Genomic DNA, 21,958 nt, shown 5'->3' with positions numbered 1-21,958 from the left:
AACATTTTGCATGGGGGAGGGGCGAGTTCGTGAAATGTTATTGAATGCGTAGGCTCTTCTTTTCTTTTTCATTTTAAAGACTTTCGAGAAATGCTACTTTATGGGTTAAGAGTAAATCATTTTTTGTTTGTAATAGTTTAAAATTACAGGGTGAATCTGACGTCGAGCAGCTTGGGACTGTTATCAATTTCCTGGGAACGCCTAATTTTGAAAATTTTCCTCTTCTATCCAGTCTTCCAGATTACAGAAAAGTTAATTTTCCTTCCGTCAAACCATGCTCTTTCAAAAACATTGTTCATCGAAAAACCAAAGGGCTCGTTGATTTGGCTAAGGGCTTCCTCAAATATAATGGAGCAGCTAGAATAACATGTGACGAGGTAATATTCTTTAAGTAGTATATCTACCCCATCAGTTAAGAAACGAATTTAGCATGATCCTCATGTTGCCAGATTGTGGTTGAGCAGCTCATTTGATTTTGAATTTCTCTGAGTAGAATTCCAGTAAAACAGACAGAGAGTTGCTGATAATAATGATTTATTTTTGACCTACTATTATGGTAATGGTGTAGCAAAAAACAAAAACAATACAAATCAAAATAGTCACACGAGAGGATGAAAAGGACCTAACCGCAAGCCAGTGTCTTCTTTTAGCTTAACATCCAAATTATTATAGGATGTCAATATATCAGTAGCGCCAAACATTTGAATAATCTTTCGGTTCTTATACAAACGAGGTAAATATAATAGGCATTTACAGTAACTGAAATACAATGCTCTAATGTATCTTAAATATTACTAGTATTAAAGAATGGGCGCAAACCTGACAGAAAAAGAATGGAATTGTCACAATATACTGAGTAATATCCAGCCAAGGCTTTACGAGTATGTCGGCCACGATTTGGGACAATTTTAACATAACCTGCTTTAAGTTTATTCTTAATGTCTATAAGTGCACTAGAACAAATAGCTGATGCAGAGGAGCAAATACTAATCTCACGCCAACCCAACCCAGGAACTAAATAACTGAAAAAGCATCACAACTGAGATCACTAGTTCGGTGTTTGACATTAAAACTTAATATTCACACTTTTCAGCATCAAGCACAAGGCCATTTTTTTCGAACAGCTTATAAGCAAATTTAGGTCTACATGACAAGGATATGAAGCCCAATTACTTGGGTCTTTCCCATGTTTAAGAATAATATGAGATTGAAACCAATTAACCCAAAGAATTGATTCCCGTTGAACCCTTGACTCCTGTGATTAGGATTGTTTATAGAAAAATATAGAAAAATACACTAATGAACAAAACTGTAGATCCAAAGTAACCAATAAGAAACATCATTACAAAAACAATCGATACAAATATTTCAAAGTCAAATCCTTCTAAATAAGATAAATAAATCATTTTAAACAAAGAGCCATTTTCCATTCAAGCAGTCTAAATGCCTTAAAGTCTGTAAATGTAATCTAAGCTTAGAAAATTGTGAAAATATTGGGATAACAATAAATTTTTCCTGGAAATTCAATACTAAATACGGATTCAGTCTTCATTAAACAAATTTGGAATTCTGGAAAAGCACCTTTTCTATTTCCTACTTGTCACTAATGTTGCGGAAAAGTAACGTATTTGGTTCAAGTAGAAACACCAGGATTACAATATACATACATTTTTGTTTCAAGCCCTAATTTCATGTGAAGTTGTACAGAAATAATTTCGTTTTATTTTTTTTTGTATATCGTTACCTATTATGTTTTTTTTATGTTTTGTTTAGGTTAGTCTCTTGTTTTTTTTTCCGTTGATAGAGGCTCCCGGATGTGAAGTCGAAATTTTCGGAATTTATTATTTGTGGTAAAGGCCTAGAATTGGGGCTCTCGAGAAGGAGTCATGTTGAGAAAACAACTCTTACTTCGTAATTTTAGCTAACACATTTTGACAGCAGTTACAGTATACTTTATCCCCTCCCTAAATGTGAAAATATATAGCCCAGATTATATATATCCCATACATTCCACCATTCGTCTCTTGTTTCAACCTGTGTACTCGTACATTGAATAAACTGTGATGTAATAATTACCGGAAAAAATGAGTAAAATATAGCGGAATGCATGGGATGCAATAATTTTAAAACGTTAGACCATCAAAAATTTTTAATCGCTAGCAACTTTGCCCTCTTAAGGTCGTAGTTGTAGTTCAGTATTCCAAAATGACTGGAAAGGCCAGTTTGCTGTGGTACAATCTTTTCGATGTCTTAAAAAGGATGCTGCAACTTTTAGTTTCCATTCAAATGAGCTATCTGCCGATTTTCTATGATTATTGGCTCGATAATCCCCAGTAAAATAGAAGAAAATGAAGAATAAAAAAAACACGTCTTTAATCTTAATCTTGAAAAAGGAAATTGCAAAATTCCACATTTTACAGATAAAAGCATGAAAGTTCTACTAAAGGGCTCTCTCATTTGCTGTATTTGGTTGTGTAATTTTCATTAAGATTAAGTTGCTCTATTTGGGTTGTTTTCCCCCTTTTTTTGGACATCCAAGAAAATTTTATTACGGTCGTAGCTTTCGATGCATAACTTTAAACTTGATGAATTTCATACATTCGTAACCACCATAGAAGAAGACATATTCGATCCATATATTGTTACACAAACCCCATTTTTTAGAGTTTCAGGTACTATTAGCTCTACCTGCTCCTAACTTACATTATTATGAGAGACAAAATACTGAAATTATATTTTGTTTTCAGCAAAGCGTAAACCTCCTTAACATTTAGAAAGTTTAAGGGGCGTAGGCCTGGTCCTGTTTTTGGTGAGTTTTTTTTTTCTCTGTCAACAAAGTCCTTCTACACGTCGCAAAGCTTTGCCGCAAGGTGATGTGTGCCTATTCCGCTACTAATGATGCCTCAGATTTCAGCCATCTTCAGATCTCGGTCATAAGTTCGCCGTAAGGTATTTTTTGGACGACCGTTTTCTTTAACCATCTGAAATCCAATGGTAAGCTGTCCGAGCAAGGTAGCTCTGTTGCTGACGAAGGACGTATCCAAAATATGTCCACGGATTCTTCCGTAGATCTGCAGCAATTGCAAGCTGGCCTGTTCAGCCACGAACTTCAAAATTAATAATTCTTTGTTGCCAGTTTACGTTTCGAATTCTGTATCAGGCACATCTTATCAGGACATGACTACTACTGCTACTACTACATTTAAACTAAATCAGAAGAGGTTAAGTGCACCCATGTTGTCAATAAGGTGTATCTGCAATATCTCGGGAATGATTAAGGCTATCAAGTTGGAAATATCAGGGAAAATTAGGGGGAATATTGAACTAATTAAAAGACTCTTTGTGGATCCTGTTGTTCAAAAGGGTACATCTGTAATATCACAAGAACTACTTAGGGTATTAAGTTGAACTTTTCAGGGAATGTTGCACTAAAAAAAAAAAAAAACACAGAGTACATCTTGGTTGTCTAAAGGGCATATCTGAGCGTAGCTATATGGATCTCAGAAACAACTACGGTTATTGAGCTGAAACTTTCAACGATTGCTAAGGGGGACGTTAAATTAAGCCAAAAGACATTATATACATCTAAGTTGAGAAGACAGTATGTCTTCAATGTCTCAAGAGTAGTTAAATGTTATTAAGTGGAAGCTTTTGAAGAATGTTGAGGGAAGTGATGAATTTTAAGACATTACGGACATCCCGGTTGTCAAAAGGGCGTGTCTGTAACATCCCAGACAAGGCTAAGATTAATAAGTTGAAACATTCAGGAAAAATCTATTCGGATGTTACTATGTGCATCAAGGTTGTCAAAATGGTATGTCTGTATTGTCTCAAGAGCAGTTAAGGGTATTAAGCTGAATTCTTCAGAGTATTATGCGGGAGAGGTTGAATTTAATCTAAAGAGTCTATGCGTATCCCAATTGTCAAAACGGCATATCTACAATGTTTCGGGAACTTCTGACTTAGAACTTTCAAGGAATATTCAGAAAAAAGATAAACTATGTCAAAAGATACTTTTTGCATACAGCTTGTTTAAATTGTGTGTGCAACTTTTCAGGAGCAGCAAAGGTATGAAGCTAAAATTTTCAGGCAATACTGAGGGACATGTTGAAATAAATCAAAGACACTATTTGAATACAGGTTATCAAAAGGGCGGAAGCGAAATGCTTCAAGGAAGACTAGAGTGTTAAGTTTGAGATTTCAGAGAATTTTGAGAGGGATTTTTTACTCAACCAAAAGATATTATGCGCATCCAGTTCGTCAGAGTGACATTGTTTTCATTCCCCACCTAGTGAATGCTCACGTCCGAGTCATAAATAAAAGGGTTTAAAGATTCAGAAATAAAGAGAGCTGACTGATTCTTTTGTTATATACACCCTTTCCGAAGTCTTAGCTCAATGTTAAATCCTTACTGAAAGTTTAAACTTGGTACTACAAGCAGTTCCCAAGATGCTGCAAATATGCAATTTTGACAGCCTGGCCACACATAGTGTCTTTGATTTATATTGCTGCTTCACTGTGCATAAGTTCTAATTCCTATTGGAGCTTATAGCGTAAAATTTTGTGGTGAATCAGTGACAAAAATCGCTTACACATTCCCATTTCAATAAGATTTGAACCCCCATCGTCTCATCTTTCCTTTCATTTCCCAGCAGTACTTATAGTTTTCAACTTCATCTACCAAGCCGTTGCTGAGATGTTACAGATATGCTATTCTGATGATAAGGATACACATAATTCTGTTGATCTACATGTCTCCCTCCTCGAGTCACTTGAACCCCTAAAATACTGCCAGAAAGTTTCAATTTTGCTCCCCAAATCATTCCCGAGACACTGCAGATAATCTGAAAACTTTGGTGCACAGATCGTCTTTTGATCCTCTAAGGTCCCATGTTGCTTCCAGATAATACTCTTCCGAAATTCTGGCAAAACAGAAAAGGATCACTTAACGCTTTTTTTTTTTACAAAACTTTGTGTGTGTGGACGATGGAAAACTTACATAGTTTGGGACCATTGCCCCTGGGCCTGTTGGAGATATGTTGACCCCGGAGACATTACCTTACATCTTTAAATGTTTCTGAACAAAATACCATCTCAAAAAAATGGATCCAGCATAATTGGAATTCAGGGTGAAAGACTGGCTGCCCTCAAATAACTCTTGGCCCTTTGGAAGCCCATTAGAGCATTCCATTTGCGATGGAATGAGACCCCTTCAAAGTATTTATGACCACCCTTTCGCGAGAAGCCACCGAGAAAAAAGATCTTGGCCCTTTACTGGCCCATTTTTCGGGCGGGGGGGGCTGAATATATCTTTTCTATTTATCTTTCTACTTGGGGCTTTTCTAGCCCAATGAGTTTAGGATAGAAGTTTCGAACCGATCAGAAGAAAAAATTTGAATCTTTTTCCCAGTCCATATTTTTGTAGAGCGTTGCCCCAGAATTTAAAAAATTAGGTTCTTCTTATTCCAAGGACTTACAAACTTAATTTCAAAACTAATCAGGGAAATTGTTTTTGCTCATTTCTGAGACCCCCAATCTCCACCATTATAAAACATTTGACCTCTTTTACCCATAGAGCAGCCCTGATAGTTTCGAGCCAATCGCACACCTAACATCAAACAGGTCTCCGTTTTCATTATTTAGACTAATTCTTAAACAGTTAGCAATTTGCTTCTTTTTCTGGCCCTTGCCCTACGGGCAGCGAGATCACGTTATGCCCGATGGCATATTTATTGGACCTTGCGACAATGATTATCTCAAAATTTGTTCAGATGTCCTTTAATTACTGGAAGGGGATTGCAAGAGAGAGTGTAGGAGGAGAACTGGTTGCCCTTCTATTCACTTTATTCTTAGATAGGGCACTAATTCTTCAATGTTCAGTCAAATGAGTCCCCTTTAAAGTTTCTACGACCACACCTTCCATGCAAAGTGGCTGAAAAAAATAACACGTTGAAGGTGTATCGCTCTTTACTTTGGCAGCGTCGCTGTACTGTCGTAGAAATAAGGTCTGGCAAACAAGTACTGTACCTATACACATAATTATTGTTAATCAAACAGTTCGTGGTAACGAACTGTAAGTAAGGAGCGACCCGGCTCAATGGTAACCGAAACTCTAAAATACGGAATTTTGACACCAATAGATACATCTAAAGAATCAAATTTTAATTCTGATTTCAAATATATAAGTTTCATTGAGTTTAATCTTACCCAGCAAATATTACGCGCCTGAAAAAATGTGGCTGATTTTCGAAAAAAGGGGAAAAGACCCCCTAAGAGTCATAGAACCTTAATGAAAATCACACCGTCATATTCAGCGTATCAGAGAACCCTACTGCAGAGGTTTCAAGCTCTTATCTACAGAAATATGAAATTTTGCATTTTTTGTCAGGAGAAAGATCACGGATGCGTCTTTATTTTATTTTTTTTCCCAGGGGTGATCGTATCGATCCAGTAGTCCTAGAAAGTCAGGGGAGGACTCTTTGGAACGGAAATTAAAAGTTCTAGTGACCTTTTGAAGCTACCAAAAAAATGAAGGGAAACTAGGCCCCCTTCCACGCTCAATTTTTTCTCAAAGTCACCCGATCAAAATTTTGAGATAGCCATTTTGTTCAACATGGTCGAAAATATAATAACTATGTCTTTCAGGATGACTTAATCCCCCACAGTTCCCAGGGGAAGGGCTGCAAGTTATGAACTTTGCCCATTGCATACACATTGTATCGTTTATTGAGAACTATACAGACATTTTCAGGACGGACTTTTTTTGGTGGGGGGGGGGGGCGGGAGGAGGGGGTTACTCGGGAGAATCTTTCCGTGGAGGATGTTTCTTTGGGGTAAGGGATATTTCTATGAAGGGGGCGCCGGATTTCCAAGCATTATTTAAAAAACAATCAGAAATTAAATATATAAAAAAATAAGTTTTTTCAACTGAAAGTAAGAAGCAACATTAAAACTTAAAACGAACAGAAATTATTACGTATATGAGGGGGTTCTCCCCCAAGTCAATACCTCGCTCTTTACGCTACAGTTTTTTAGTGCTTTCAAAAGAGCTATCTATTCTAATTAAACGGCCTTTGTGATTCAGGGGTTTGTGAATTAAATTTGTTTTTAACTTTTAACGTAAAGAGCGTGGTATGTGGTATTGACTAAGGGGAGAGCCCCCTCATATACGTAATAAAAAAACAATAAAAAAAACAAGCGATACGGCTCAATAGTAATCGAAACTTTTAAAAACGGAATTTTGATGTCAATAAATGTATCAAAAGAATGGACTTACAATTCTGATTCTAAATATATAAATTTTATTAAGTTTTAGTATTACTCATCAAAGGCTACGAGCCTGAGAAAATTTAACTGATTTTTTAAAGAGGGGGTAAACATCCCCTACAAGTGAAAGAATTTTAATGAAAATCACACAGTCAGATTCAGCGTATCAGAAAACCATATTACATAGGTTTCAAGCTCATATCTGCAAATATCTGCAACTTTGTATTTTTTGCCAGAAGAAAAATATACGAATATAGAAGTTCGTTACGTAAGTTAATTTGTAAATTACGTCAGAACCAAATTTAGAGACAGCCATTTAGCAAAAGAAAAGTAAAATTTTTACGTAAATTTGGTTTACTTATTCAATGACGCTGAGCCAAAATAAAAGCTGCATTAACTAAAAAATGATCAGAAATTAAATAAAAAAAACAAGTTTTTTTAACTAGAAGTAAGGAGAGACATTAAAACTCAATACGAGCAGAAATTATTCCGTATATGAAAGGGGCTGTCCCCTTCTCAGCGCCTCGCTCTTTATGCTAAAGTTTTTTATTGTTTTAAAAAATAAAGTTGTGAGACAGAGTCAAACTTTAGCGGAAAGAGCGAGGCGTTGAGGAGGGGACAGCCCCTTTCATATATGGTATAATTTCTGTTCGTTTTAAGTTTTAATGTCGATCCTTACTTTCAGTTTAAAAAACTTGTTTTTTTTAGTTAATATTTATAAGATAGCTGCGAACGACATAAAAATATATGCCAATAGAAATATTTAAGTAGGTAATATATTTCTACCGACATCATTAATACAAGATCTAAATATCTTGATATTTCCTGCACGCCGCTATATCTGCGTTACTGGAGCTGGGCCCGCATTTCGGAGCCTGACTGCTCTCTAGATGGGATTTTCTTTCATTCTTGTGGTGTGCCCATCAATGATTCCGACCTTAGCTTAACGGTTTTCTAAAAAAGGTAACCAAACTGTGGTATTATACCTGACAAAAGCATTTATAAAAAGGATTGTAAAACATATATGTCTTATTTTCAATCAAAAGATAAGTCTCATATAAAAATGCCAATTTATCAGCCCAGATATATGAGAGAAAATAAAAATTTTCCAAAAGAAATTTGGTCTATTTGCTGCTTGATCAAAGAAGTCGAAATCGGGGTAAAAAAAAATCAAAAATTTGGAAGCTCTCTTCATCAATTTTTTTATTCTGACGATTCTTATAAAAAAAAAGCTATACTGGCTATTAGCTGGAATGGGAAGCAACTAATGCTAATACCTTGCTTAAATGCTGGAATAAAACACAAATCATTATATTATTCACTTAAAAAACTATGAGGATTAATTCCAAAAAGAAAAAACACAACAAACAGAACATATTCATTTTTGCTAAATGTTATTTTTACTCTTGAAGTGAACTAGCTGCCTTTAGTTTCAGTGTTTATTCTGGTTTTAGTTATTTTGGCTGTATTTTATACTTAAAATAGCACTGTAGTTACTGGTAGCACTGTAAGAAAAACAATGACTTCTCTTTTTTCAGGCCCTTCTGCATCGATATTTTTTTGAACCGCCTGAGCCTTGTGACGCCTTTAAACTTCTCAAATTAAAACAGAACCATTCGTGAAATAAATGTATATTTAATAAATAAACTTGGCTTTATACAAAAAAATTATATTTGTCCAATAAAAAACTCCATTTGTGCAACTGGCCTTGCTGATCCAAATGAAAAGCCTCCGTTCAATCCAGGCAACAATGAAGCTGTGCCACTAGGAAATCCTGTTACTGGGACAGTGTCAACTGCGGGTAAACCAAAAGGTACACCAGAAAAAGTGCTTGCTCCAGGAAAAGTACTCCCAGCTGAAAATGAAGCTGTAGGCAAGGCCGGGCTTAAAAGCGACGGAGACGAACCAACAAAGGCTCCTCCTCCAGAAGGCACAGAAACAGGTATTGCATTTGAAAACGGCGAGGGAAATGAAGCAGGCATGCTTGGCATTGAAAATGTTCTAGGGCCAGCAATAACTGAAGGTAAGCCAATCGAGCCACCTGGTATTGCTGAGACAGTTGGTGCATTTACGGCAGTTATTATCGGCGTGGATGGTGAGTTGCCAAATGATTGATTAGACCCAAGGAATGCTGCCTTGACTTTTTGACGTTCTCGAACTGGTGATGCAGTCACTATGACTAAGAGAGACACAAATATTGTTGTTTTCATTCTGAAAAAAAAGAGAAAATATTAGAGATTCGAAGGTATCAAAATTCAGTTTGCAGGTTGTAATTTTTTAGTTTGCGAGGGACGAAAATACTTTGAACGCGTGGTGTCCATTCAGGTCTCCTTACTTAATTTTATTACCAATTTTATACTTAAGTTATATTCAAAATACGAGGTGAGCCCTTTCAGTACCACAATTAACATTTAGTCCTAATAAATTCCTTCAAATAAAAGGGGGCGGTAAATCAACCCTTCCATATTGTTTGGAAGAGGCTATAAGGGAGTTTTGGAAAGAATTTCATTTTTGATGCCTCAAATCCCTTCCCCCTATAAAACGATCTCTTGATTTCTCCCTAGTAGTTGGTCTTGGTCTCCCGACATTTTGAAAGATGGCCATTTTCATCCGGGAGGTAGTAAAATAAACTAGTAAAAAGCACATTTTATAAATCAGATGATATTTAAATGGATAAGAATGGAGCTCCGAGATGAATACCAGGTTGCGCAGAGTGGGAAAGCTTTTGGCCGTTTTGGGGTAAATACAGCCCCAGTTTCAAATTGATACTAATGGTAATATCCCAGATATTGTTTTTGTGCATTTTTTTATCTAAATATTTTGTTGATTGTCAGTTTATTGATAGAATATTGATAAACGCTTGTATAATAAAAATAAGAGATTTGACCTGTTAAAATTTGACCTACAACATTGTATGTCTAAATTAGGATTTTATGTACATTATCATGTCTGAAGATCAGATTCTACTAAATACTAACTTATAGATTAAATAGTGCTAAAATTCAGAGCTCTCAAGTCAGTTGGGAATCTGGAAAATCTTACTGCCCTACTAAGCACAGAATAAGGGTCTCTATAAATCAGTACTTTGTTTTTTATATTATAAGTATTTCAGTCCAAACACTTTTTCTCTTCATAACACTTATCAAAGAAGCCAGTTACAACTAGAAATTGAAACATTTCTTTAAGACTTGAACAAATTCATTTTTTTATTATTATTCTATTATTACGCCTTATAAGTTTTATAATATGAAACTTGTCATGAAACTGAAAATAGGTTTCCGACTTAAATTGTTACTGACGAACGTTTGTACAACCAAAAATTTATCCAGCCTTCAACATAAGACCGTTTGATGTCTAAAGCTCCAAAATGTGAGAACTACTTGGAAACATAACTGCATATTTTCCAAAAGAAAATTACTACAATTGAACTGACTCTGTGGTCTGGACTGTCCAACGCTCCAAACAGCTTGATAGAATAAAGTCACCATAATGATTTTTTCAATGTATCTCTTCTATTTCAACCAAACTTGGTGGAAGTAAAGGCTTTTGTTTATTTTTTTCTCTTTGGCATGTTCATATCAATTATGACCTCAGTAGTTGGGGGTGGGCAAATAGTTATTAAATCTTTTTCATCATATCTACCATAATTAATTGATTGTCAGATTTTAACCAAACTGGGTGGGAAGTAAGTGTTAGTGTCCTAATTGATTGTCAGATCCTAACCAAACTCGGTGGGAAGTAGGGGTCAGTGTCCTAATTCTGTGTTTCAGGAGTTCGGACCCAAACCAACCTATTTGGAAGAGAAAGGAGATTCTCAAGCTCTTGTCATCGTGATATAGACCTGAACAAGTTGTCCAATTTCAATTAAACTTGCTGATAAGTATGAGCTAGTATCCCACTGAAGGCCTTTTCGGGCCCAGTTTGATGCCATATATGCCATGGAAGGGAAGCCATATATTGTTTTAATTATAATATCTACCAGAACAAGCTGTCTGGTTTGAACAAAAGCGGATGAACGTAGAAAGCTAAGTCTACGTTGTCTTTTTGGGGTTATAATTTAGCCTTTATAGGGGGCCTTTGGGGTTCTAAATTCTTTTCATCGGGAAATTTACCAGAAAAGGTGAAACTTCTGGACCTAGCTCGGCGGAAAGAAAAGATAAGTATCCTAATTACTTCTTTTGGCAGCCCATGAGATATTCGATTCTTTGGGATAAGGAGTCCAAAAATCGTCGTCAACAGTTCATTTAGAAGATATAGATATCTGAGCCCAACCTAAATCACCGAAATTTAAGAGCTGGTGATGAGAGGCTTGTGCCTGTCATTCTGGAGTTAGAGCAGGTGAATTGTGTCTAAAAGAATATACGATTCCCTTGGAAAATTCTAGTATTTTAAGAAAATTGGTCAGGGAGACATTACCAATGACTTTTTCTTATGGGTAAAAGTCATCAGTTCGAATAAAAAACAAAATTCGAAATGTTTGTATACTTTTTAACGGAAAGGTTTTCTTGCGGTTCTAGTCTCCCTGTTCTTGGCCTCCACTCCTATTGATTGTTGGCCCCTATTTGCAAGAAACACTGAAATTACCGATTTCATTTGTTTTTATTTGAAAACTGACCGTTGAATAAGATATTAAAGAGATACAGTCTGAATCCCTCACTAGAAAATGTCTGATCCCTCTGAAGAAACAATGGAATGACTTCATCGAAGCCCATAGCCTAATCGGGATGGGACATGATGTTCCTTGCTTCAGGTTCCCCTCCCAGTTTGGAGTTTTAAGAATCCTTAAAACATATAATAGTCTTGATTGAGAGTTTGTTGTGTTTACACCTTGTTTCTGGATATTAACCTTTTAATAAAGAAAGGTTTCGACCTGTGCGATTCCCTACAGAGATTTACAATCGGCTTATTTTATTTTACTTGCTATTGACAGTTTTGCTGCTTGAATTTAAATTCCCTTGTGATTTAGTGACTTAGTAAGTACTGAGATTCAGACAGAACGATTTAATTACCTTAGAGGATTGTACTATTTGTGCATAGCAGAGATACTGATAACATATATTAGGCAATAAAAAAAAGAGGGGAGGGTTCCTGTCGCAAGTGTCGTTTGTACATGCCGGTAATTAGTTAACCATAAATTTCGGGAAATTGGTGAGCGGGTCCCGACGCTTCCCTTGTTCCAAGCATTGTGTGATTCGGCGGAATTCGGCAGTTTTTGTGTGAAAGTGATGACTGAAAAGCTGGTACTCCACCCAGTTCTGAACTTCTTGAGCAGATCTATCACTGAAGGGGTTAAATTCGATCAGATTGTGAAAAGCGCAGTAAACTATTTCGAACATGATACAATCATACAAGCTAAAAAGACCCTTCACAGCGAGTTGGACAATCAAAGCCGGATGGTTTCGTATGCCAAAGATGAGGACAGCATTACTGATATGTGCAAGTTGCTAGTCTCTGCGGCAAAGCGAAATGTCGCGATCCCGAAATTTGTGATATTTAGTCCGCGTGAAGTACCTGCCATCGGTGAGGCAGTTCACGCTACAATGGTGTCCAAAGTAAACGAGCTCTCCTGAAAATTGGATGGATTTATGCTAAATACTAGCCGCTCTACAGTCACCCTGCCATTTAAATCTCAATCGTCCCAAACCGCACCCCCGAGGCCGCTTTACTCTGTGATACTAAAAGACCCTCCAACAGACTTAAAATGCCCGAGCGAACGCGAAGCACTCATCGACAAATTGTGCACATGTCCAAACAGCAATGTAGCCGAATTACACCGCTCTAATACCGAGTGGAAACTCGTGGTTCGTTCTAAGCAAACCGCGAGCCAGATAGTCAATGCAGCTAAACGTGCGAAAGCGTCGCTCAACATCTCTCGGTTCTAAACTCTCGGTTCTGGAAAGCCTCCGTTCTGAGTTTAGTGTGATTTGTCTCCAGGAATATTTTGTTACTAAACATGGTCTGAACATATTTGAGCTTGAGGATATGACAACTTATTGTGTACCCGCTAGACAGCTGAGCAATAGAGGCAGACCCTCGGGTGGACTTATTACTTTTGTGAAATCAGCTCTCTGTTCTAGTATCTTCGAAGCAAATGATTATTATCTAGCTGTGAGAGTAGGTTGTTCTGTGTGTATTAGTATGTATCTTCCCACAGACTACAATAATGACCAGTCTGAGCGTAAATTTGCGCTATCTTGTGAAAAACTCGGTTCATGTATATACAAAATTCGACACTTAGGTTTACCTTGCATTATAGCCGGTGACTAATTGTAATCTGTCAGAGCCGAATCCTCAAGCTTCACCGCGTACAACACAAGTTAAGGGCTTATTTAGTGATTTCTTGTGTGTTTATGATAAATCGTCCGATTTTACGAATTTTCACACCTCCTCACGAACTTCCAACCTCGACCACGTTGTAGTATCGTCAGATTTGCGAGCGGATATAGCAAAAGTTTTGTTTGATTATCAGTTGTCTGATAATCTTCCCATAACTTGCTCTGTCGGTATGCCATCTTCTGGTCACCAAACTACACCTCTTGCTCCTTCAGCACCTTGACACCGTCCTACTGGTCGAAAATTGATCAAGCCTTATTATTCGAGTCGGTAGATTCAGTCCTGAACAAAATCAGCGTCCCATTTCGTCTCCTTCAGAAGTCACTCCAGTTACCTCAAAAAGAGGTTTCGATTTGTCTAGATATATATTGCGCAGAAATCTGCCATGCTCTCCGCTTCGCAGAAAAACAATCTGTTCCTTTGCAACAAATTCGTAAAAGAATCATTCCCGGGTGGTCGTCAAATCCAGATCTCGTCATTTCATGTAGTCAAACAAAATTTTGGTTTTCAGTACGGAAAGAGTGTGGACGTCCGGATATGGGTCTTGTGAACAGCATACGGATTTTCGCGAAGCGAAAGTTTTCTAAGGCTCTGGCTTGGCATCGGAAAAATCTAGTCATTCATTATTCTGCCCGTGCCAAACAAGATAGAAATATGATCATCAAGTTTGTCCCTCGTTCTGCAAAAAATTCTTCTTCACCATCCCCAGCCGAAATCCCTGAAGATGAATGGTATGCCCATTAGGAATCGGAGTTCTCAGCTTCTGACCCCTCCATCGAACAACCTTACGACGCTGCCTTGGATCAGTTTCTATCTTCTCATCCCGATGAAGATTTTATCGTCAGTACCCGCTCTGTTGAAGATGCCATCTGTTGACTCAAATGGAAAGGCTCATCGGGCATTGACAAAGTCAGTGCGATCCACTTGAAACACGGAGGTCTCGCGGCACATCTCTCTCTGCTTATGCAGATGCTTTTCTCTCAAGGGATTGTTCCTGCCTCTTTCTACATCGGAGATCTGACTCCCATCCCTAAAAAGGGAAAATCTGAAATTTAATGTACAGCACTCTGTCTTATAACTGTAGCTACGTCACTGTGCAAGCTCTTGGGGGTAATGTTCATACAGGAACTCAATAAAGTATGCTACACTCCTCTGCATCAGTTTGACTTCAAGCAAGGAACTGAATGTGCTGATGCCTTAACAGTCATTTCTAATGTCTTGATAGATGCCGAAGCTTCTGGAGAGAGCCTTTGTTTGGCAGGAAACGACATTAGACGCGCATTCGACTCTCTAATCCATGCTGCGATGCTTCTGAAGGCCGGTAATCATGGTCTGAGTCTAGCTGTCATTCTTTCTCTCAGGAATCTGTATTCTAGATTACGAATTCGACTGAAACTACCTCCTGACAAGGGTTTGACCCCCATTCCGCGCACCCAACTAGTTCCAGTCAAGAAAGGAGTGCGTCAAGGAGCAGTCACCTCTCCTGACCTTTTCAATAACTGTGCCCTTGATGCACAAGATCAATGTCCATCTTCGCTGATTCTGTCATCTGCTAACTTGTCTTTGGTATGTTACGTGGACGACATCCTGAATCTTAGCCGAACCCTTCAGCCGGCAATTGATATCTTCGAAATCCTTGAAGCCAAATATCTTAAAGTTGGACTTCAGTTCAACTTTTCAAAATCGGAAATCATCCTAGTCAATTGAAAACTGATTTTTGTGTTTCTACCATTGACCTTGGTTCTAGCTCTGTCCAGCCAGTGGAACACCTTATTTATCTAGGTTTACCCATAGGTTCGTCTATCCGTCACACCCGAAAACTTCTCCTCGAGCAGCTTAAACGACGAATCTCAGCGTCTTACGCTTCAGTTGTATCGTGCCAACTCCAATTCAACCGGCTGCTTCTAGCAAGCTTGTATAATGCCATCGCTCTTCCTCACATTTTATATGCCACGCGCTTCTGGCAACTTCTCACTAAAACTGACCAGAATATAATCAGAGCAATGTATTTTCATTTTGCGAAGTATTTGCTTCGTCTACCTCCGTGGTATAGGAATTCGCATTTAATTGAAAATTTTAAAGTCGCAGACCCTGACGTCTCCGTCGCTAGACGAATAGCGAAGCATAATAGAAAAATACGCCGAAATCTACATGAATGGTCCTATCTGCTCATTCAGTGAATCAGTGATTCGTTTTCTTTGTTGGTTCAGTTTGTTATAGTTTGTGTCTTCTTTTTTTCTTTTTTCTTTTAAGTGCTCCGTCTTGTTGTATTATTTGACGGGTTTTTCAATAAATAAATAAATAAAATAATGTTGACATAGTGGCTTTATCTGAAGCTAGATTGACAGGTTTTGGATCTATGGTAGTTGATAGCTATAAAGTTTTCTTTTCTGGCACAGAAAAGAATTGTGAAGCTGGCGTTGCCCTTGCAGTCAGAAGGAATGGAAAGAAGTCTATGCTTGAGTTTGTCCCCAAAAACGAAAGAATGATGAAAGTCTGTTTTGCAAGCTCTCAATCAAAGATGACAATCATTGTTGCATATACTCCGACAAATGAAGCCGGCAATTCCAAGTTAGACTGTTCCTATTATAAACTTAACGATCTAGTCAATTCAGTACCTGAACACGATATTAGCCATAGTTAGGTACCTGAAGGGATTGGACAACATGGCTTGGGTATCATAAATGATAATGGTGTGTGATTGATAGATTTGTGCTGGTCGTGGCCTAATTGTTGGTGACTCATGGTTCCCCCACAGGGAAATCCACAAGTATACTTGGACTTCCCCTGATGAAGTGACACGAGGCCAAATTGACCAACTCTTGATCAGCAAGTGATACAGACGGTGTTTGGAGGACGTGCGTTCCTTTCGTAGTGCTGGCTCTTTCTCTGATGACCAAATAGTCATCGCCCGTTTCAAGCTGAAGCTAAAGACTATTGTGAAGTACAAAAGAGCTCTTAGAACATTTGATGTACAGAAGCTAAGGTACAAAGAGATTCGAAAAAACTATTGTCTATCCCTCTACAATAAGTTTTCTAGCCTTGTTTGCGAGGAGAAATCAGCATCTGTTGGTGAAACATAGACCCAGATCACGAAAAATGTGCAAAGTGTAGCTGAAGAGACTCTTGGTTTTTCTAAAAAGAAAAGGGAATAGTGAATAAATGATTCTTCTTGGAGACTCATGTCGGTGAGGAAAGAGGTGAAAATTTGACTAGACTCCTGTGACCTCAGTGCCACCTCCGAATACAAGCACCATATATGGAATAAGTACAAAGAAGCCCACAAGGCTGTAAAAAGGTCAACTAGAGCAGATAGATGTCGCTTCCTCGAGGCCAAAGCCGCCGAAGCTGCTTCTAGTAAAGGTGATAACAGGGAAGTTGATCGCATAATAAAAGAGATCACAGGAGATTTCAAAAAGCCTGCTACTGCGGTTGAGAGTAAATCGGGATGACTGCTAACGCACAAAGAAGAAATTGATAACAAATGGAAAGAGTATTTCCACAAAATATTAAACTTTGCCCCTCTTGAAGATCCGGCAGACCCCCCAGATATTTGACCTCTTTTCCAATTAGACATAAGTACAGAGTCAATTAGTTTACATGAAGTAAAGACAGTATTACATAAACTAAAGAATGGAAAAGAAGCTGGAATCAATGGTATACATCCCGAACTATTGAAATACGGTGCTAGTATTCTAGCTGATCCGCTACACCAAGTGTTAATGGAGATATGGAACACTGAGGATATTCCCACAGATTGGAAGAAAGGGGTTATAGTGAAATTATTTAAGAAGGGTAGAACTTCTGATTGCAACAATTGGCGAGGTATCACCCTACGCTCTGCAGGAAGAAAATCCTCTGCCAAGTACTTTTGAATCGCATCAATAGAAAAGTTGACCCCTCTAACCAGATATGGTCTTGACGCTTATATACAATTCAAAAACTTAGCTGCTAAGGCCTATTTAAAATTAAATGTAAAAAAAAACAAGTTAGGAACAATGAAAGTAAGGAACAGTATAAAAACTTAAATCGGATAGAAATTATTCCGCATGGGGGGACTGCCCCTTCCTCAACCCTCGCTCTTTACGCTGAAGTTTTATTCAGAGGTCTCGTTTTTTTCTGGGGGGGGGGGTAGTTGCCCCCAATAATGTGGAGAAAAAATGGTACTTGTCTCTTATATAAAACACACTCCAGAAGTGAAGTTTGGTGATAATAAAATGGAATACTTTATAAGCAAAACTGTGAAGGTCATTTGCGATTTATTAATTGGGAGCTTCAACGTCGGCTGACCATCTCAAAGACAAAGATAAGTTTATTATTAACGCAACTCTTAACCTAGTTCATTTAAGTTCATTATTAATGCGATTCTTGAGGACACCGGTTAGTTTCCTTTAGCTAGTGATGGAATATAGTGTCTCACCATGGATGTTCAAGAATCATTTCAGATTGTTGGAAGGGCTAAAACACAACTGAGCTGGAACAAGCAGGTTCCACTCATTTGAAAGTGAACCAAAGAATAATTTGGTCGACACAAAATCCAGCACCTCTACCCAAAAAGTACAGAGAATGTGGGGTTCCGCAAAGTGGAGGAACAAACGGCACCGAGCTACATCCTGCCATAATTTACATTCATACTTAGTAGAGTACATGTGACGGGCGGCAGTAAAGGCAGAAGGCCGACTTCATTTTACCGCGATTCTTGAGGACATTTTTGTGTTCTAGGAGCATATTTCCAAATTGTAGTGTTCACAATTTTGCTAATAAAGTATTCTTTTCATCATATTTTCTTCATTAGATTAAATAGATTTGGTTAGGCCAAAATAGGTTTGAATAGTTACGCATTTAATATATGCTCTGCTTTACCCCCCCCCCCTAATGTACAAATATATAGCCCAAATTTATTTCTAAGCTATTATATTTTCATCATAATTTTGTATACTTGGCGAGCGTATCAGCTGGTATATATTTGAGCTATATATCAGCTCATAATTTTTGTATACTCGACGACGAGCAATAAGCTCGTCGTCGCTGATTGTAAGAAGAAATTCAGTTAAGTTATTCTAAAATTGTTGCAAAGTGAGGTACATACAATAGAGAGTCTCTTGCTAAATTATATTCGGTTTTTACAGATCGCTCGGTTTTGTTTCTGTCTGAAATTTACCCTATTTTTTACCAAAAAGACATCAGATCAGTTCATTCATATTATTTTCGGTTTTCCCGCTTTCTATTGTATCTGCCTCCATTGTATAGAAATCGGAAATCTCGTATCTGTCTACGGTCTTCCGGATATTGGGTTAAAGCTAACGGAACTTGCCGGCAAACTACCCCAGTATACATGTAAGTATCTGCCAGCCCACAGTGGCCTTACTCGTTTGCTGTCGGTTTTATTCTTTCTTTTTTTGTTCTTTCAAGTGTTTTTTTTTCCCGTAATACTAATTTAAATTCGTTATATTTCATGAATAGATAATATTCAAACAATTCAAATATGAAGTTCTAAATTATTAAATGATTTTCCATGAAGTCCTTGTCCGCTGTATTTTGCCATAAATAGTTTCATTTTTTTTCATGTTTTGTATCTTGAATGTTTTTCTTTTCTTTGGTTGCTCTGTTCTTGTGAAGTTTTTAAGTTTTATGTAATCATGTATGTAGTGTATTATCTATTTTTACCTTATACTCCACAATTATCAGTTTTGTATATGATGTGGGTCAAAAATAAATTATTGTTAATATTATTAGCATTCACCGAACTTCACTTCTCGAGTGTATTTTGTGACAAGTACCAAAATGTTATTATATACCCCATGACCCTCGATTGTCGGATATAGATCCCTCTTGACCCCTCCCCCCAATTAAAAATGCTGGAGATTCGATCCTGTTGCTATTAAAATTCAATGGTCTTTGTTTTTCAGGAGTTTTCTTAAAGAACTGCAACAAAAAGTCAGTCTTAAGCTTGATTAAATAAAAAAAACAACAGTTTTTTCAACTGAAAGTAAGGAGCAACTTTAAAACTTAAAACGAACAGAAATTATTACGCATATGTGGGGGTTTGACCCCTAGTCAATACACCGCTCTTTACGCTAAAGTTCGAATTTTGTTCGAATCACAAATCCCTGAATCACAAAGCCCATTTAATGAAAATATATAGATCTTTTGAAAGTACTAAAAAAAACTTTAGCGTAAAGAGAGAGGTATTGACTAGGGGGCGAACCCTTCATATACGTAATAATTTCTGTTCGTGTTTGCCTCAGGGAAACATCATCTATGGAAAGATCCTCCCACGTAATACCCTCCTACGACCCCCCCCCCCACCCAGAAAACTCTCTCCTGAAAATATCTGTATACTTCCCAATAACCAATACTATATGTAAAAAACTATATGGACAAAGTTCATAACTCGCAGCCCTTTCCCCGGGAACTGTGCGGGACTAAGTAGCCTACTCCTGAAAGACATATTTATTAGATTTTCAAATATTCTGAACAAAATGACTATCTCAAAATTTTGATTGTGTAACTTTGGGAAAAATGAATGTGGGAGGGGGCCAAGTTGCCCTCCATTTTTTTTTTTTTGGTCATTCAAAAAGGGTACTAGAACTTTTAATTTCCGTTCAAATGACCCCTTTCCCGATATTCTAGGACTAGTGGATTGATACGGTCAACCCTGAAAAAAAAAAAAAAATAAACACGTATCCGTAATCTTTCTTCTGGCAAAAAATACAAAATTCCACATTTATGCAGATAGGAGCTAGAAACATCGTAGGGTTTAATGTTACGCTGAATCTGATTCATTTTCATTAGGATTCAATCAGCTTTAGGGGGTTTTCCCCTTGTTTCGAAAATAAGACAATTTTTTCAGGCTCGTAACTTTTTATGGGTTAGACTAAATTTGATGGAACTTACATATTTAAAATCAGCATAACAATACAATTCTTTCGATGTATCTACTGGTATCAAAATTCCGTTTTTAGAGTTTCGGTAACAAATGAGCCGAGTCGCTCCTTACTTACAGTTTGTTACCACGAACTGTTTGAAAAGCTAGGAAGGGGGGAGGATAGCCTCACTAATAATGGAATGATTTCAGTTCATTCCAAGTTTTAATGTTGGTAATTACTTTCAGTTGCAAAATTTCCCTTTATTTTTATTTAATTTCTGGAAACTTAATTTCAAGGAAAAAACAAAAAAACAAACACATCCGTGATATTTCTTCTGGCAAAAAAAATCCCCAATTTCTTAAAAAGGAGCTTGAAACCCTATAGAAGCATTCAAAGAAGCTTTTGATGGGTAACATCAGATTATTTGTATATATTTAGAATCAACACAAAAAAAAAACAAATCTGATATATTCAGAACTCAGCATAAAATAGCAAATTTTGATATATTAATTTGTATCAAAATCCCTTCTTTTAGAGCTTCGGTTATTATTGGGTCAAGTCGCTCCTTGCTTACATCTCGTTACCACGATCTGTTTGAAACCAAATTTGCAAGGTTTTTGTTATCATCCAAAGCAGATTTTTTCCCAAACCCAATTTTTGTAAACATAAATATATGTACCTGAGACTGAGAGATTCCCGTGATGCAGCAACTTTAACTCGCAAACAAGAACTGAATGCATTCCGCATCGAATTACGATTACCAGCCTAGATTTGACAACCCTAAAATTAATGCAACTAATATAAACACAAAAATAATCAAAAAATCATACATATTAAAGACGACAATTTAACCTCTTGTAAAATTAGGTTGACATATTCTCATTAATAAATTATTTAAATCAAACTGTTATTCTTATTAAGCAAAAAGCTGAAACATCCTCTCATTTCATAATAGCTTCTGTAATAAACTTGTTTATCTACCAGCCGTTTTCTATGCAAATCAACCTTGCAAAGGAGTTGTTAAATTGTTTTCAAGTCATAACTTAAAAGTTAAAGCTAAATTTTTGAACTATTAAGACTGGCTATTATTAAAATGTTGTTTTCTCCATAATATCCCTGAATGAGATCATTTCTTAGTCCAAACTGCGAATAAATGTCAGCCTGAGAATAATAGATGAAAGTCATTACAATTTGGGATTGGCATTTAGCCTCTTACTCTGCGGCCAATCGTCCATGAGTAATCTATTATGATCTCCTCATTTCTAAGCTGAAGCTTATAAGTTTTAAGACATCCAACTTAGCCTTTGGTCAAACTTTAGTGTAATCGATTATGCTTTAAGACTTGTCTTTATCCCCGAGTGTTGACCTGCACTTGAATTTGATATTCGAATTGATCTGTATAATTATTGGTCGTATGATCATGTTAATAATTCAGTTTGCATGGTTAATATGAGCTTGAGATTTTCTGGGACCCCAGGAGAAATATAGGG

General features: G+C 37.1%; 2 protein-coding genes across 2 annotated transcripts in view; one reads left to right on the top strand and one right to left on the bottom strand.

Annotated features, from left to right (window-relative positions):
* The window catches only part of LOC148950622 (cyclin-dependent kinase 20-like), a 36,473-nt gene extending 27,540 nt beyond the window's left edge, over positions 1–8,933 (top strand). The window contains exons 4-5 of the mRNA XM_089091676.1: positions 150–377; positions 8,805–8,933. Coding sequence (XP_088947802.1) covers positions 150–377; positions 8,805–8,888 — 312 coding nt within the window. The 3' untranslated portion in view covers positions 8,889–8,933. The remainder of the gene's footprint in view (positions 1–149; positions 378–8,804) is intronic.
* LOC148950621 (uncharacterized) lies at positions 8,934–21,245 on the bottom strand. Its single transcript, XM_089091678.1, has 2 exons — positions 21,148–21,245; positions 8,934–9,477 (listed from the first exon to the last, which is right to left on the bottom strand). The coding sequence occupies exons 1-2, from the start codon at positions 21,213–21,215 to the stop codon at positions 8,934–8,936; spliced, it is 612 nt and encodes a 203-aa protein (XP_088947804.1). The 5' UTR covers positions 21,216–21,245.
* Between the last annotated feature and the right edge of the window lie 713 nt (positions 21,246–21,958).

The sequence above is a fragment of the Artemia sp. Qi Xiang Cuo genome, chromosome 7 (genome assembly GCF_049724085.1).
Source record: "Artemia sp. Qi Xiang Cuo chromosome 7, ASM4972408v1, whole genome shotgun sequence".
NCBI classification, from domain to species: Eukaryota; Metazoa; Arthropoda; class Branchiopoda; order Anostraca; family Artemiidae; genus Artemia; species Artemia sp. Qi Xiang Cuo.
Note: the sequence above shows the minus strand (reverse complement) of the source record. Positions and strands in the feature narration are given on the sequence as shown.

Coding starts and splice junctions, on each gene's coding strand:
- LOC148950621 (XM_089091678.1), bottom strand. CDS start 21,215: ATGCGGAATGCATTCAGTTCTTGTTTGCGAGTTAAAGTTGCTGCATCA. Junction 9,478..21,147: donor CGGGAATCTCTCAGTCTCAG/GTACATATATTT, acceptor CTTTTTTTTCAG/AATGAAAACAACAATATTTG.